Source organism: Oncorhynchus nerka, linkage group LG20 (assembly GCF_034236695.1).
Source record: "Oncorhynchus nerka isolate Pitt River linkage group LG20, Oner_Uvic_2.0, whole genome shotgun sequence".
NCBI lineage: Eukaryota > Metazoa > Chordata > Actinopteri > Salmoniformes > Salmonidae > Oncorhynchus > Oncorhynchus nerka.
Window position 1 is genome coordinate 82,400,315 of NC_088415.1, and position 18,233 is coordinate 82,418,547.

General features: G+C 44.1%; 1 protein-coding gene across 2 annotated transcripts in view; it reads left to right on the plus strand.

Moving 5' to 3' along the window:
- Window positions 1-207: 207 nt before the first annotated feature.
- LOC115103259 (small conductance calcium-activated potassium channel protein 2-like) overlaps window positions 208-18,233 on the plus strand; it is a 53,001-nt gene continuing 34,975 nt past the window's right edge. The window contains exon 1 of one of the 2 annotated variants that reach the window (XM_029624083.2): window positions 208-1,500. In XM_029624083.2, the coding sequence (XP_029479943.2) occupies window positions 208-1,500 (1,293 nt within the window). Of the gene's footprint in view, window positions 1,501-4,106; window positions 4,187-18,233 lie in introns of those variants that run through there. The other variant, XM_065005873.1, reaches the window with a different exon arrangement.

Genomic DNA, 18,233 nt, shown 5'->3' on the forward strand with positions numbered 1-18,233 from the left:
GGAAAGTCAATAGTCAAGATCCAATGCGTTAATAAACGATTGGCCTTATACTGTGTGGATCACTTTCATCCCTATTTCGCAATCGCATCAAATATGATACATCTATTGCGCGTATTGTTTTCGTTAAGAATATCCTCTAACCTGTGTGCATATTTGGTTACTAATATTCTAACGAAGGCGGTGTTTTGTCCGTAAGGTGGCGTTTTAATGCAGGTCCTGGTCAAACCTACCAATGAGACGAGTCGGCTCTATTCTGCTGGGACTGATCGCAATGAACGGGTGTCGGAGCTATACAAGGCAAACGAGCAACCACAGCAAGACTCGGCTTTTAAGGGGATGCGGCATCGATACGCGGGAGCTGTCTATCAGCACCAAATCCCCGACGAAGAGCAAGGCAGCGCGCAGAGCCGAGACCCAAACCCAGTCTCTCCAGTTTTCAGTCTGCCGCCCCCTCCTCCGTCTTTCAGAGAGCGTTCAACTACCACCTCACACTACCAGAACCACGAACTGCCTTGTCTGAGTCAACCCTCTCGGAGAGGTTTCCATGCCAGTCAGCCGCAGCACGGCGAACCCCCACCTCTGACAAACTACGACATCGCCCAGCGACCGTCACACCGGGTCTGTGAACCCGACGGGCAGCCAGCGCACCTGAAGCAGAACCTTTGGGCCGCAGTCGGCTCGCAGCCGCAGTCGGAACAGCCTGTTAGTCAGAGCTGCCACTGCAGTTTTTCCGAGAAGGCGAACCTTTCTCACCAGCGCCAGCCCCTCACTCACCCGCCGCAGCCCTCCCTATCTTTGCCGCCGCCGCCAACGTCGTCCTCTTTGCTGTTTTTGCAGGAATCTAATCGCGGGGAACAATTCCAAAGCAGTGCCAATTACCAACAGGCGAGCATCGTGGAACACTGCAGGGGAGGAGAAGGAGGAGGAGGGTACCGAGACCAGAAGCAGTTGTTGCAGCAACACTGTCAAAGACTCCGACACAGGGACCCCTCCCCTGAAGCAATCCGAACAAACTCGCAGAAAGGGCGCACAGTAAATCTGTGTGAGTCAATCGAGGCTAATCGGCGAGCATTCGAGTCCCAGGCTCAGGACCTGCAGCAGCTACAGCAACAGCCACTATTGCGAGCTCAACAACAGCTACTGGTGGGGAGCAGCTTGCCTATCAACTACTGCGCCAACGGCTCAGGAGAGGTATGTAGGAATAACCAGGCATCACTGCTGCAACAGCATCAGCAGCAGCAAGACGCACTGGGGCTATGTCCCCAGCGTCCGCAGCACTGTGACCAAGACTGCAATAAGCCGGGGCGAACGAACCAAGCCAATCAGTCGCAACAACATTGCCGCGACTCCCGTGTAAACCCACCAACGCAGCCGAACGGGGGGAACTCGTCTGCGACTGGCAGTAGCAGCAAGAGCAGCCCTAACTACGGCTCCAGCTATCACCTGTGGCCGGAGAGCCCGCATAAGGGAGAAGAGCGGATACTAATCGATCATTATCAGGTACATTTCTAATTTGCTCAGATGTAATAATTCGGGTCTGAGAAAGCTGTAACCTGTAAATTGACTTCAACCTATAACGTTTCTAGTCCATGGCCACGCCTGCCACATAGTTTTATATAACAGCGCTGTATGTGGGTTATTTGTATGGATGGAGACAGTAGTTATATGTTTCACAGGTAACGTTACTAAGGATCTATGTAACTGTGCTACTGCTTCTTCACAAATCACTCATGTAACCTATACGAACAACGCGCGCGCGCGCACACACACAAGAAACACACAAACACACACACACACACACACACACACACACACACACACACACACACACACACACACACACACACACACACACACACACACACACACCTGTTCCATGTTGCAGGAACAGCGAGTCTTTTTTTTGCGTGTTGAAAAAATGTAATCTGTTCTCTCGCAGCCGGAGATAACTGTCTGTTGCATCTTCACAGTAGGCTTCTCTGACTTCTCTCTCCTGTTACACGTTTTGGCATAGTGCCACAGTTATGACAACACGTATTGTGTTTAAGCACCTTACCATAGTCCCGTTTTTCATTGGATGCTTTGTACTGCAATGTACAAACTAATGAAAGGTTTGGATACACAGACTGTGAAAAGCTAACCCATGACATAACATACATGTAGCCTTACAGTGAATTCAGGCTGGAAAATAAATGCCAACATTTCTTTGCATCAGAGGTTGTGCTATTGTAAGTAATATAATTATTTTATTTATATATGGCTTTAAATCATTTAAAAAATGTCCCTCTTGTGAATTTATATAGCTTTTACATTCAACTATAGATTTTCATATTGTGCATGCATTCTCACTCATCATAAAATGACCAGAATCAAAATGATTACAACTATTTTTGAATGACTTACATTATACAATCGTATTAAAAGCTTTTGTAGTCTATCAGACATGTTAACAACTACTGCAAGTATTCTGATAGACTTACATACTTATCTATTCATGTTTCCCTCGAGCTTCCTGCTTCAATCTTATTGACTTGCCCTTAATGAGGTTGGCTCCCCCGTTTTGAAATGCCTTAAACAAAACAATTGTGACAGCACGAGACAGATAAAGTGTATACAATTACAGCATCCTGCACCTCACCCCGAAACTCAATAGCTGATCCATATTGATGGCAGTCTGATATTGTGTCCAGCCTCAATAACATTGGTGTTTTGAAAGGTACCTTGCTGGTCCCATTGTGAGCCTTGTGTAAGTACTCTTTAATTCTTTCTACTTACTGGTATAGAGGTGTCCCCTTGGACAGGACAGTGGCTCCGGCTGCTGACTGGCTCCTGTTGCCAGCCTGTATACCTCTAAAGGGAAGATGGGGTCAAATGTGTCATCAGCAGGATGGGTGGAGAGATGAAGGAGAAAGCTATTACACTATTACAGTAAAGCCTTTGTACTTCTCCTAACTGGTTATAATCACCCTATATGAGCTATAGGAGGTCAATACTGTATATGTCACCGTGCCACTGCCACCAACTTGATACCGTGTGACATATTGCTTGTATTTATATCGAGGCTATGCTGCTGTGTTTGCACCTTGTTGGCTTTTGCTTTTTTGCTCAGTTTTTTAAATGTGTTCTTTTCTTTAAAAAAACCAGAATCTTATCAAGACTAGTTGTTTTCCAAGAGTAGTCTAATCAAGTCTATCACTATTAGTGCAGTATTAATGTTGGGTATGTGATTAGACTTAGTTAATACAACTGTGTGATTCAAGAGCCTGTCATGTCGACAGATCCCCTATTTTGTTATGATTAGTGGTGCTGTTAAGGCTCCAACCTTTGCCAGAAGAAACGGATTTGTTGATTTAACTTCCTCTATCGGTCATCACCACGCCTCTTGTATCAGTCATCATCAGGCCTCTTGTATCAGTCATCAGCAGGCCTCTTGTATCAGTCATCATCAGGCCTCTTGTATCAGTCATCATCAGGCCTCTTGTATCAGTCATCATCAGGCCTCTTGTATCAGTCATCACCAGGCCTCTTGTATCAGTCATCATCAGGCCTCTTGTATCAGTTATCACCAGGCCTCTTGTATCAGTCATCATCAGGCCTCTTGTATCAGTCATCACCACGTCTCTTGTATCAGTCATCATCAGGCCTCTTGTATCAGTCATCACCAGGCCTCTTGTATCAGTCATCACCAGGCCTCTTGTATCAGTCATCACCAGGCCTCTTGTATCAGTCATCACCAGGCCTCTTGTATCCGTCATCACCAGGCCTCTTGTATCCGTCATCACCAGGCCTTTTGTATAAGTCATCACCAGGCCTCTTGTATCAGTCATCACCAGGCCTCTTGTATCAGTCATCACCAGGCCTCTTGTATCAGTCATCACCAGGCCTCTTGTATCAGTCATCACCAGGCCTCTTGTACAAGGCCCTTTGTTTTACCTCCATTAGGCGTGCAGCGTCATGCATGTTTCCATTGGTTACCTTCCCGTCCTCAAGCTCAGCGCAGCCAACACCTTGTAAGTAAACACACACCAATGAACAAGCATCACCCTCCTTCATTAACAGGGGTGGAACCCGGGCCACATCCTGTATGCTGGGAGTGAATGGCACGATCTCTGATAACACATTCACATTGTATTGGGGAGGTGGATGGGAAACACCATTTTCCTCTGCATCCGGCATGAAGGAGGGAGTGAGTACTAACCTAAAGGCCTTCGCTAATTTATTGTGGTTTTTCCAATTTTTTTGTTCTGCATTTAAGTGCTGCTACTCTACGCTCGCTCACTGAAATAGATTTGTGTTTCCATATTTGTTGCTATGGTGAGGAAAACCTGGCATTGTATATCTAGGCCTCTATGGCATTGTATATCTAGGCCTCTCTATGGCATTGCCTGCGTACAGAGAATGAAGGGAAAAATGCCCTCCAAGGTTTGACATACATTGTACACTCATATTGCTCATACACACATTGCACACACACACACACACACACACACTGGGCGACTGCTAGGGTCCTAATAGGAGATGGCTTCTTATTCGCTCAACAGTTCACATGGCTCTGTTGCGTTTCATCTGAGTGATTTTGCACAAGAAGAGGTGTATTGAATTACGTGCAGAGTCCAGTTAGATACAAAGAGTGGGGGGTTTCCTCAATAGCCCAGAGCAGTACAGCCGCAGCCCGCCATCACTCTATATGTAAGATATTTTTGCTCTGGTTACCCAAGTGCAATTTGTCTTGTGTATGTTTGACCTCTGCTGCTTGTTCTGTGTATATTTGACCTCTGCTGCTTGTCTCATGCATATTTGACCTCTGATTCTTGTTTCCTGTTTTTAATACATGTTGTAACCTGACATTATTCTTTAGTTTCTATTTTGTATTTACATGTTTTACTGTGTACACACACTCGCCATAGCACATTGCGTAACAAATGACCCAGGTTCATTTATGGTCATTTTTGTGCAATCGTAGCCAAGTTAAGTCAACCACATAATGTATCACAGCCATGCATATGCTTGGTGGCTAATTATGTAATTGATCTTGCCTACGTCCTGTGTTAGGGCCATGATCAGTGGTCAGGAACTGGGAGAGTATGAATAATGGCACTGCAATTTGATATTGATCATTCATCATAAGATAGAGACTGGAAGAACTTATCAGTGGGATGTGTTTCATTACATCTGCCATAGTGAAACCGTACCAGTTGGCAGGTGTTTCTGAAAAACATATTTTTATATTAAAGCAAATTGCAATTCACTGTAATACACTGTACGATTGAATGAGATAGCCCTTACAGCAGAGATAGGATACTGTATGTCTCATTTCATACTACTGTGCCTCTTACACTAAATCAACTCATGGTTCCTTGACTGCACTAAAATATGCGTGTCTGAAAGCATCTCTCACCGTTGTGAATGACATTTAGCCCAGTTAGTGCATGTGTACTGTAGCGTGTTGCCATTGTGCGGCTACCCAGGCACTGTATTCCACCCCTTTGGTTTGAAGTCTTAACCTTAACTTAAGCTAAGGTCCTGGTGCCCTAAGGTTTTGATTTGACTGGAGACCACTTCCTTTTCTTCCGTATCAAACATAATGCTGCTGTTGTAAACCTCACCAAAAACCCTTGGGCAGATGAATACATATGCAGTCGAGTTTTCATGCTCAAACTGCCTTGAACCACTGTTTACAAAGGATACGAATATGAGTTTGTAACATTTCCACAGAGACCTGTGGTAGTAGGAGGATATTTAAACCCCTTTCACACTGAAATATGTATGTTAGCTGTTTCTGCCATGGACTTATTATACAGACTGGGCATGGTGTGGTATTTATCAGAATTTATAGAAAGCAAGGAGAAGTATTCAGAATGAAAAGAATACTTACATATTTGTGTACCCATCAGAGAACAAATGCACAATACATGACATTTTAATGAGTATCACAATGGTGAATCATTGTTTGCATAGTGTTAAAACCGTTGTTCTTACTTGCACATAATTCGAATGGGACTCTGTCGATCCACAGTCTCAGTTGATTGAAGCATTGCAGTACAGTATGATTTCATTAGTGCCAGTATATGTTTAGGAGATTGAATTGGATGGAGCATGGCGCTTGCAATGCCAGGATAGTGGGTTTGATTCCCGGGACCACCCATATGTAAATAAAAAGTATGCAAGTATGACTAAGTCGCTTTTGATAAAAGCTAAATGGAACATGTTATGTTACGTATATAATTGTGTTTGTATGCGCCTGTGTGTGCATGTGTGCATGCGAGAGAGAAATGCAGAGAGAGACAGAGTGTGTAGGCTACTTGTGTGTGGGAGGGTGTTAGCAGAGGTGCAAGTGCCCCCACAGATTTGTCCTGTTTTTTTTATTTTTCAGATGTTGAAATAATTACTAAACTTCTTTTTTAGGCCCAGTTTTTATCAAAATGATTTATGAAAAATATCTGTCAGTGGTATTTTTTGGAGGAGGCACACTGACTGGACCAGTAAGTGGTTCCTTCCAAGGTGCACCACAGAGCAAATATATGCTAGATAGGACACTAGATACTCTAGTGCGCTCAGACTGCATCGTCACAGATAGTAAGATGGGACAGATATTTTGGCCGACATTCTGGACATTTTCTCATCAATGGAACATTTGTTCTTAATACAGTTTTCTGTAGGCTTTACCCTTTTCTAAAAAAAATAATAAAATTGCATTGCTTAGAAGGATTGCAAAGGCAAAATGAGTTATTGCACATGCTTACTTCACAGAGTAGGCGTCCTCAAACAGAAACATGTATGCTGGAACGTGCCAATAGGATCTCGCTAGCTCGTGCTTGGCACTGCCTACCTCCTTGCTTGTTCTGCCCACTATTTGCTCCCTTTGGAAATGACAGGCTGTGGTCAATCTTTGTTATAAAATCTTTGGTATTGTCAGTGGAGGAGGAGAGAAAGTGTTGAGTTACACACAGCGATTTGATTTTAGCTGCCAGTGATGGGCAGGCCTCACAGAAGGTATGTTTGTAAATTTAAGCTATGTACCCTATGATTCATTCTTGATGAATAAATAAAACACTCATAACTAGCTACCGAGCATTTTCAGGTTTCAATCAAGTTAGAGTAGCTTGTCTAACTATCTTAGCTGGCATGCCTGCTGGCAAGGTTGCTAGACTTTAGAAAATACGAATGGTCTTTAATTCTTGGGTTATGATAAATTATAAACTGGGTGGTTTGAGCCCTGAATGCTGATTGTCTGACAGCCGTGGTATATCAGACCGTATACCACAGGTATGATAATATTTATTTTTACAGTTCTAATTAAGTTGGTAACCAGTTTATAATAGCAATAAGGCACCTCAGGGGTTTGTGATATATGGCCAATATCCCACCATGTTTCCCCTTAAACCACTCGAGTGTTGCTTTAGCAGTATGCTTAGGGTCATTGTCCTGCTGGAAGTTGAACCTCTGTCCCAGTCTCAAATCTCTGGAAGACTGAAACAGGTTTCCCTCAAGAATTTCCCTTCATTTAGCGCCATCCATCATTCCTTCAATTCTGACCAGTTTCCCAGTCCCTGCCAATGAAAAACATCCCCACAGCATGATGCTGCCACCACCATGCTTCACTGTGGGGATGGTGTTCTTGGGGTGATGCGTGGTGTTGGGTTTGCGCCAGACATAGCTTTTTCGTTGATGGCCAAAAAGCTACATTTTAATTTCATCTGACCAGAGTACCTTGTTTGGGGAGTCTCCCATATACCTTTTGGCGAACACCAAACGTGTTTGCTGATTTTTTTCTTTAAGCAATGGCTTTTTTCTGGCCACTCTTCCATAAAGCCCAGCTCTGTGGAGTGTATGGCTTAAAGTCGTCCTATGGACAGATACTCCAATCTCCGCTGTGGAGATTAAACAAGTTATTTTTTTCATTTCACTTCACCGATTTGGACTATTTTGTCTATGTCCATTACATGAAATCCAAATGAAAATCCATTTAAATTACAGGTTGTAATGCAACAAAATAGGAAAAACGCCAAGGGGGATGAATGTATGTAGTTTGATATACAGTACCAGTCAAAAGTTTTTTGTACTATTTTCTACATTATAGAGTAGTGAAGATACTATGCGAAGATACTATGAAATAACACATGGAATCATGTAGTAACCAAAAAAGTTTTAAACAAATCAAAATATATTTTAAATTTGAGATTCTTCAAAGTAGCCACCGTTTGCCTTGATGACAGCTTTGCACACTCTTGGCATTCTCTCAACCAGCTTCATGAGGTAGTCACCTGGAATGCATTTCAATTAACAGGTGTGGCTTAATTTGTGGAATTTTTTGTGGAATTTTTTTCCTTTTCTTTAATGCGTTTGAGACAATCACTTGTGTTGGAAGGGGTGGTATACAGAAGATAGCCCTATTTGGTAAAATACCAAGTCCATATTATGGCAAGAACAGCTCAAATAAGCGAAGAGAAACGACAGTCCATCATTACTTTAAGACATGAAGGTCAGTCAATGCCGAAAATTTCAAGAACTTTGTAAGTTTCTTCAAGTGCAGTCGCAAAAACCATCAAGCGCTATGATAAAACTGGCTCTCATGAGGACCGCCACAGGAAAGGAAGAACCAGAGTTACCTCTGCTGCAGAGGATAAGTTCGTTAGTTAACTGCACCTCATATTGCAGCCGAAATAAATGTAATAAAAGTAACAGACACATCTCAACATCAACTGTTCAGAGGAAACTGCGTAAATCAGGCCTTCATGGTCGAATTGCTGCAAAGAATCCACTACTAAAGGACACCAATAATAAGAAGATACTTGCTTGGGCCAAGAAACATGAGCAATGGACATTAGACCGGTGGATTTTTTATTTTTTGGTCTGATGAGTCCAAATTTGAGATTTTTTGTTCCAACCATCGTGTCTTTGTGAGACGCAGATAAGGTGAACAGATGATCTCTGCATGCGTGGTTCCCACTATGAAGCATGGAGGAGGAGGTGTGATGGTGTGGGGGGTGCTTTGATTTACTTAGAATTCAAGGCACACTTAACCGCCATAGCTACCACAGCGTTCTGCAGCGATATGCCATCCCATCTGATTTGCGCTTAGTGGGACTATAATTTGTTTTTCATCAGGACAATGACCCAAAACACACCTCCAGGCTGTGTTAGGGCTATTTGACCAAGAAGGAGAGTGATGGAGTGCTGCATCAGGTGACCTGGCCTCCACAATCACCCGACCTCAACCCAATTGAGATGGTTTGGAATGAGTTGGACCATGAAGGAAGGAAAAGCAGCCAACAAGTGCTCAGCATATGTGGAAAAGCATTCCTCATGAAGCTGGTTGAGAGAATGCTAAGAGTGTGCAAAGCTGTCATCGAGGCCAAGGGTGGATACTTTGAAGATTCTAAAATATAAGATATATTTTGATTTGTTTAACACTTTTTGGGGGGTTATTACATGATTCCATATGTGTTATTACATAGTTGTGATGTCTTCACTATTATTCTACAATGTAGAAATTGTCAAAATAAAGAAAAACCCTTGAATGAGTAGGTGTCCAAACTTTTGACCGGTACTGGGTGTTGTTATTGTAGACACACGCACACACACACACAATGTTCATAGCTATGTAGTTTGATATGCTGGTTTAAACACACACGATGATGATGTTCATCGCTAAGTAGTTACTACGTAGTTTGATTATCACGGTGAGCAGTCAGTGTAGCTATAGACATGTCCATCGCTAAGGCCTTGTTGTGTAACACTAAAACAAGTATAGATGAGAAGAATATGGAACCTCCCCTCTCTTAGGGCTTTCTGATTCTTAACCCCTTTAATAGACTCCCTCACGAGTCCTTTTGTCACTGTGCCAGCTTATTTTTTAACCCTTTCATGGCTAGTTCCCGGGGGTGTCCATTTCATAACCGCCTCCATCCTATTTCTCTCTTTTCTCTTCTCAAGTGAAAAACCTTTTAAAATAATAAATGTACACTAAAGGAGCCCGAGGGCATTAAAAACAGCAGCAATTAATTGTATTACAATTAAAAACACATCATAGAAGCAAACTATATCTGGCCACTGTGAGCGCAGTTCCCAGAACTGTGTAGAAAGTCGGACGTAATTGCCGGGCATTGGGAGAATCCTATGGAGAATATAGGGATTCTATTATATTTGGGCCTCCCAAAATTAAAACAACACAGGTTGTGCGAGTAGTATAGTGTGTTAGTGTACTGACTGTAAGTGTCTGGGCAGTGCGGGGAGGGGGGGGGGGTTCTACTGGGTGCTGCCTGAGTCACAGTCACGTTACGTCACATGTCCAAAGGGCTTTCTCTTAGAATAGACCTGAAGGACAGATATCTTGTTTTGTCTTGTGTTTTCCCGGGATTCTGAGGTATAGCGGTCATTTCCTGGGTAGGGTCTCGATGTACTATGAAGGTTGTTACAGTTGCACCAGGAACAAGGTTTGCAGCTGTCTTTTCCCCAAGAGAATTTAACATAAAGGTGAAAAGGGTAGAACTAATGTTACAAGAAGGAATAAAGCATTAGGGTAAAGCCTACCACAAAAACAGGTGTGAAGCACTTAGTACAACCTGGGTCTAATCTCCACGTTAATCCATTGCTCTTTGCATTGCTGTCTCTTTCTCTTTTTTTTATTCTCTCTCTCCCTCTTTCCCTCTCCAAATTAAAACTCTGTTTTCTTTCCTTTTCATATAATAAATGTAAGGCTGGATATCCACAAAATTCTCCAGTCAATCTTTTCTGAGTTTGTTATGGTATTGATCCATCCTATGCTATAGGTTGTTATGGTAATGATCCATCCTATGTTATAGGTTGTTATGGTAATGATCCATCCTATGTTATAGGTTGTTATGGTATTGATCCATCCTATGCTATAGGTTGTTATGGTAATGCTCCATCCTATGCTATAGGTTGTTATGGTAATGATCCATCCTATGTTATAGGTTGTTATGGTAATGATCCATCCTATGCTATAGGTTGTTATGGTAATGATCCATCCTATGCTATAGGTTGTTATGGTAATGCTCCATCCTATGCTATATGTTGTTATGGTAATGATCCACCCTATGTTATAGGTTGTTATGGTAATGCTCCATCCTATGCTATAGGTTGTTATGGTAATGATCCACCCTATGTTATAGGTTGTTATGGTAATGATCCATCCTATGCTATAGGTTGTTATGGTAATGCTCCATCCTATGCTATAGGTTGTTATGGTAATGATCCACCCTATGTTATAGGTTGTTATGGTAATGATCCATCCTATGCTATAGGTTGTTATGGTAATGATCCATCCTATGCTATAGGTTGTTATGGTAATGATCCATCCTATGCTATAGGTTGTTATGGTAATGATCCATCCTATGCTATAGGTTGTTATGATAATGATCCATCCTATGTTATAGGTTGTGCTGGGCACTGCCTGCTATTGATGTTTCGGCCTCTGTCGGAATTTAGTGGAGGCTCAAAATGACTACTGAAGTTGCGTTCTGAGACAGTAAGTTCAGCGCTGTGAGACAAAGTCGTGTGATTGCACCCAGTGCTTGACTCTGACTGAAATAGGTTCCGGTACTGTTTTATATACTGTTGAGCTAATATTCTATAAGAGGAATAGGAGCTTAAGCAGTAGAACATTTGAGGTGCCGGTACTCAGCTCCGGTGATCTCCTGCCCAAATCAAGCACTGACTGCACCAATGAAAGAGTATTTATTGCCTGTTTTAATAACCTCAGAGTAAAATTTATGACTGTTTGTCCCTATGATGTCAAATAGTCATGAATAGTCAAATAGTCAAAGGCTGCATAATAGGATGATGTAGTCTAATGAGTCGGCAAATGTTGTACAAACAGAGGGGCCTTTACTGGTTTAAAGTGTGTGTGTGTGTGTGTGTGTGTATGTGCGTGCGTGCGTGGAGGGGGGCCGACTCCTACTGTGAAAACAGAGGGACACGCTGGGAGAGACTGTTAGTGTTCATGTGTGTGTATTAGTAGGGTATTCCACCTAATCTAGAATATATACAACAATCTAGCATCAATCAAGTAATCAAGAGGTAATTGCATTCTATGGAGGGGAATGGGCCAATAGCAAAGATTAGTAAAGAGGAACGTGCTAGACAGGATAAGCAGAACATTAGAATGCTGGCCTCGTTGCATTTGCATATTCAACAGCAAGACTAAATTATACTAGGATTGGAGTCACACATCAATGTTTAGTTTGGTGAGAAAAGTCAGTTTTTTTTTTTTGTCACATTCTGTCACATTAAAATTCCACATTTTGTGAGGACCATTGCAAATCTGCCAGCCAGTCTAGAGCTGTGAAGCATTATGTACTAATACCCGGGTAGCACACACAACTAATACCCGGGTAGCACACACAACTAATACCCGGGTAGCAACCACAACTAATACCCGGGTAGCAACCACAACTAATACCCGGGTAGCACACACAACTAATACCTGGGTAGCAGACACAACTAATACCCGGGTAGCACACACAACTAATATCTGGGTAGCACACACAACTAATACCTGGGTAGAACACACAACTAATACCCGGGTTGCACACACAACTAATACCCGGGTAGCACACACAACTAATACCTGGGTAGCACACACAACTAATACCTGGGTAGCACACACAACTAATACCCGGGTAGCACACACAACTAATACCCGGGTAGCACACACAACTAATACCTGGGTAGCACACACAACTAATACCTGGGTAGCACACACAACTAATACCCGGGTTGCACACACAACTAATACCCGGGTAGCACACACAACTAATACCCGGGTAGCACACACAACTAATACCTGGGTAGCACACACAACTAATACCTGGGTAGCACACACAACTAATACCCGGTTAGCACACACAACTGATACTGTGTTGATGTGTGCAGACTAATACCGTGTTACCGGGTATACCGTGTTAGCACTCACAACTAATCACCTGGTTAGCACAACTAGACTCGTGTTAGCATGTGTACACAACTAATACCCGGGTAGCTCACACAACTAATACCTGGGTAGCACACACAACTAATACCCGGGTAGCACACACAACTAATACTGTGTTAGCACGCACAACTAATACCGTGTTAGCACGCACAACTAATACTGTGTTAGCACGCACAACTAATACCCAGGTAGCACGCACACAACTAATACCGTGTTAGCACTCACAACTAATACCTTGTTAGCACGCACAACTAATACCGTGTTAGCATGTGTAACGGATGTGAAACGGCTAGCTTAGTTAGCGGTGGTGCGCGCTAAATAGCGTTTCAATCGGTGACGTCACTTGCTCTGAGACCTTGAAGTAATTGTTCCCCTTGCTCTGCAAGGGGGCCAGGGGGCTTTGTGGGTGATGGGTAGCACGATGCTTCGTGGGTGACTGTTGTTGATGTGTGCAGAGGGTCCCTGGTTCGCGCCCGGGTATGGGCGAGGGGACGGTCTAAAGTTATACTGTTACATTGATGCACTCACAACCGTGTTAGCACTACCATGTTAGCACTCACAACTAATACCATTACATTTATTACATTTACATTTACATTTAAGTCATTTTAGCAGACGCCTGTTGACCGGGGGGCCAGAGCAGCGAACAGTTTTGACTGGGCTGAGCGAACTGTACTTCCTCAGTGGTAGGGAGGCGAGCAGGCCAGAGGTGGATGCCCCTTGTTTGGGTGTAGATCAGAGCCTGGAGGTAGTGAGGTGCCGTTCCCCTCACAGCTCCGCAAGCACCATGGTCTTGTATCACTGGTTGCTGCGGAAAGAGGAGGAGGGTGTTGTCCAGGATCAAAGCGCTCTGGGACGAGGGGGGTGAGTGTAACGGATGTGAGGAAGAGCAGCTCCGTCTTGCCGAGGTTCAGCTTGAGGTGATGATCCGTCAGTTGCAGAGATGCGGTGGTGCGAAGGGGGAAAGGAGAAGATTAATTGTGTGTCGCTAAATGATAGGAGCGTTTCAGAGCCAAGTGACGGTGATAGCGAGAATAGGAGAGGGCGTCACTTGCTCTGAGGCCTTGAAGTAGTTGTTCCCCTTGCTCTGCAAGGAGGATCTGATGGTTCACAGTATCGAAGGCAGCCGATTTAGTGGAGCAGATGGGTAATGATGCAGTCTCAGTGGGTGACTGTTGTTGATGTGTGCAGACCGTCTCCTCAAGCCCATACCCGGGGGATCGAGTGTAGGTTTTTTCCAGGGACCCTCTGCACATCAACAACAGTCACCCACAAAGCATCGTGTTAGACACATCTGCACAACTAATACCGTGTTAGCAAACGCACAACTTATACCCTGGAGAGGGAGGAGGGGGAGGGGGAGGAGGATAGCACACACAACTAATACTGGGGTGGCACGCACAACTAATACCCAGATAATACGCACAACCAATACCCAGGTAGCACGCAAAACTAATACCATGTTAGCACGCACAACTAATATAATGTTAGCAGCACAGATGGTCTGGAGAAGGAGGGGGATAGGGTCAAAGGTTGTTGGGCGGCCGGCCGTCATGAGATGTCATCTGGAGAGAGAGGGGAGAGAAGAGGTCAGAGCAAGGATGCCCAGCGGTGTCTTTGCAGGGACTAATAGAGGAGGCGTGTTAGCACTCACAGACTTGGAGGGGACTAATACCGTGTTAGGTCAGCGCACAACTAATGAGAGTGTTAGCACTCACAAAGGTAATTAAAGTCCGTGTTAGCACTCACAAAGGAGCTAATACCGTGTTAGGGAACAGGGCGACAACTAATACTGTAACTTAGCACTCACAACTAATACCATGTTAGCACTCACAACTAATACCATGTAGGAGCTGTGGCACTCACAACTAATACCATGTTAGCACGCACAACTTATACCATGTTAGCACTCACAACTAATACCATGTTAGCATGCACAACTAATACCGTGTTAGCACTCACAACTAATACCGTGTTAGCACGCACAACTAATACCATGTTAGCACGCACAACTTATACCATGTTAGCACGCACAACTAATACCATGTTAGCACGCACAACTAATACCGTGTTAGCACTCACAACTAATACCGTGTTAGCACGCACAACTAATACCGTGTTAGCACGCACAACTAATACCATGTTAGCACGCACAACTAATACTGGGGTGGCACACACAACTAATATCGGGGTGGAACGCCGACCAATACCCGGGTAGCACACACAATTAATACCGTGTTAGCACGCATGACTAAAACCCTGGTAGCTCACACGACTAATACCCGGGTAGCTTTCACAACCAATACCCTGGTAGCTCACACGACTAATACCTGGTTAGCCCGCAAGTCCAATACCCAGGTAGCACGCACAACTAATACCGTGTTAGCACGCACAACTAATACCGTGTTAGCACGCACAACTAATACCGTGTTAGCAAGCACAACTTATACCCGGGTAGCACGCACAACTAATACCATGTTAGCACGCACAACTAATACCGTGTTAGCACGCACAACTAATACCGTGTTAGCACGCACAACTAATACCGTGTTAGCAAGCACAAATCAAATCAAATCAAATGTATTTATATGGCCCTTCGTACATCAGCTGATATCTCAAAGTGCTGTACAGAAACCCAGCCTAAAACCCCAAACAGCAAGCAATGCAGGTGTAGAAGCACGGTGGCTAGGAAAAACTCCCTAGAAAGGCCAAAACCTAGGAAGAAACCTAGAGAGGAACCAGGCTATGTGGGGTGGCCAGTCCTCTTCTGGCTGTGCCGGGTGGAGATTATAACAGAACATGGCCAAGATGTTCAAATGTTCATAAATGACCAGCATGGTCGAATAATAATAAGGCAGAACAGTTGAAACTGGAGCAGCAGCACAGTCAGGTGGAAGTTGAAACTGGAGCAGCAGCATGGCCAGGTGGACTGGGGACAGCAAGGAGTCATCATGTCAGGTAGTCCTGGGGCATGGTCCTAGGGCTCAGGTCAGTTGAAACTGGAACAGCAGCATGGCCAGGTGGACTGGGGACAGCAAGGAGTCATCATGTCAGGTAGTCCTGGGGCATGGTCCTAGGGCTCAGGTCCTCCGAGAGAGAGAAAGAAAGAGAGAAGGAGAGAATTAGAGAACGCACACTTAGATTCACACAGGACACCGAATAGGACAGGAGAAGTACTCCAGATATAACTAACTGACCCCAGCCCCCCGACACATAAACTACTGCAGCATAAATACTGGAGGCTGAGACAGGAGGGGTCAGGAGACATTGTGGCCCCATCCGAGGACACCCCCAGACAGGGCCAAACAGGAAGGATATAACCCCACCCACTTTGCCAAAGCACAGCCCCCACACCACTAGAGGAATATCTTCAACCACCAACTTACCATCCTGAGACAAGGCTGAGTATAGCCCACAAAGATCACAACTTATACCCGGGTAGCACGCACAACTAATACCATGTTAGCACGCACAACTAATACCGTGTTAGCACGCACAACTAATACTGGGGTGGCACGAACACCTAATCTCAGGGTGGCACGCACAACTAATACCCAGGTAATACGCACAACCAATACCCAGGTAGCACGCACAACTAATACCATGTTAGCACACACAACTAATACTGGGGTGGCACAAACAACTAATCCCAGGGTAGAACGCCGACCAATACCCGGGGAGCACGCACAACTAATACCATGTTAGCACGCACAGCTAATACCGTGTTAGCAAGCACAACTAATACTGAAGTGGCACGCACAACTAATACCGGGGTAGAACGCCGACCAATCCCCGGGTAGCACACACAATTAATACCGTGTTAGCATGCACAACTAATACACGGGTAGCACACACGACTAATACCGGGGTAGCTCACACGACTAATACCTGGTTAGCCCGCAAGTCCAACACCCAGGTAGCACGCACAACTAATACCATGTTAGCACGCACAACTAATACCGTGTTTGCACGACTTCTAATACCTGGGTAGTACGCATGATTTCTAATACCTGGGTACTATGCACGGGTAGAACACGCGGCTAATACCGGGGCAGTATGCACGACTAATACCTGTGTATTAGAATGCACGACTAATACACAGGTATTAGTACGCACAACTAATACCTTGGTAGTACACATGACTAATTCCCAGGTAGTATGCACAACTACTAATACCCGGGTATTGGTAGTGCATACTAACAATACCCAGGTACTAAACACTAATAATACCCGGGTAGTATGCACCAGCATTATCTATGTTTAGATTTAACGTTGACTTGACTCTCTGAATGTGTTCAGCACGTATGTCGTGATCAACTTATCAACAAATTCAGGGAGTCAAGTCAATGATAACTTCCAGGAAATTCCGTAAAATTTCAATTCCTGACTTCATGAGAACACCTCATAGATCTATGGACAATTTTAGAAAACGAGAACTGAATTCCAAATAATTCTCTGAATTGTCTGGAATTGATAAAGTAAGACTTGCTACTAATGAGTTCCTACTGTATATTTCTCCCAAGAGAGTCCCACAACCTTTAGTTTGAACACTCTGATCCCTCTTAGAAGAAAGGGTTCTACCTGGAACCAAAAAGATTTTTCAAAGGGTTCTCCAATGGGGACGGCCGAAGAACCCTTTTAGGTTCTAGATACTGTAGCACCTTTTTTTCTAAGAGTGTGTGTCTCCTTTCGAGGGGACAGCTTTATGTGTCCTAATTAGTGCACTATTGTGATGCTGCTGAACGCCCAGTGCATTATTAGCCCGAACAATGACCTTTCAACACGGGCAATATACCTGTCTTGTCGTCTCTGTTGTTTTCTTCTTCTTCTTGTTTTGGACATAATTAATTTTTCTTTTCATCTCAGAGGAGACAAGGGGGATGATAATGCCGCTTCAGGAAGCCTGTAATTGTGCCTGTTATCAAACTGCAGTCATTTTAACCACAGGATTTGCTCCAAGGACGACCCATACTGATTCCACGGAGGAAAACTCCTACTGGGTTGTCTTTTCTTCGGGGAAATGCATGCTGACTGTTGTAGATGGGATTGTACTTTCTTAGAAAGACTACAAATATACTGAACTAAAATATAAACGCAATGTGCAACAATTTCAACTAGTTACAGTTCATACAAGGAAGTCAGTCAATTGATTTCACATGACTGGGCTGGGGATGTCACATGACTGGGCTGGGGATTTCACATGACTGGGCTGGGGATTTGACATGACTGGGCTGGGGATTTCACATGACTGGGCTGGGGATTTGACATGACTGGGCTG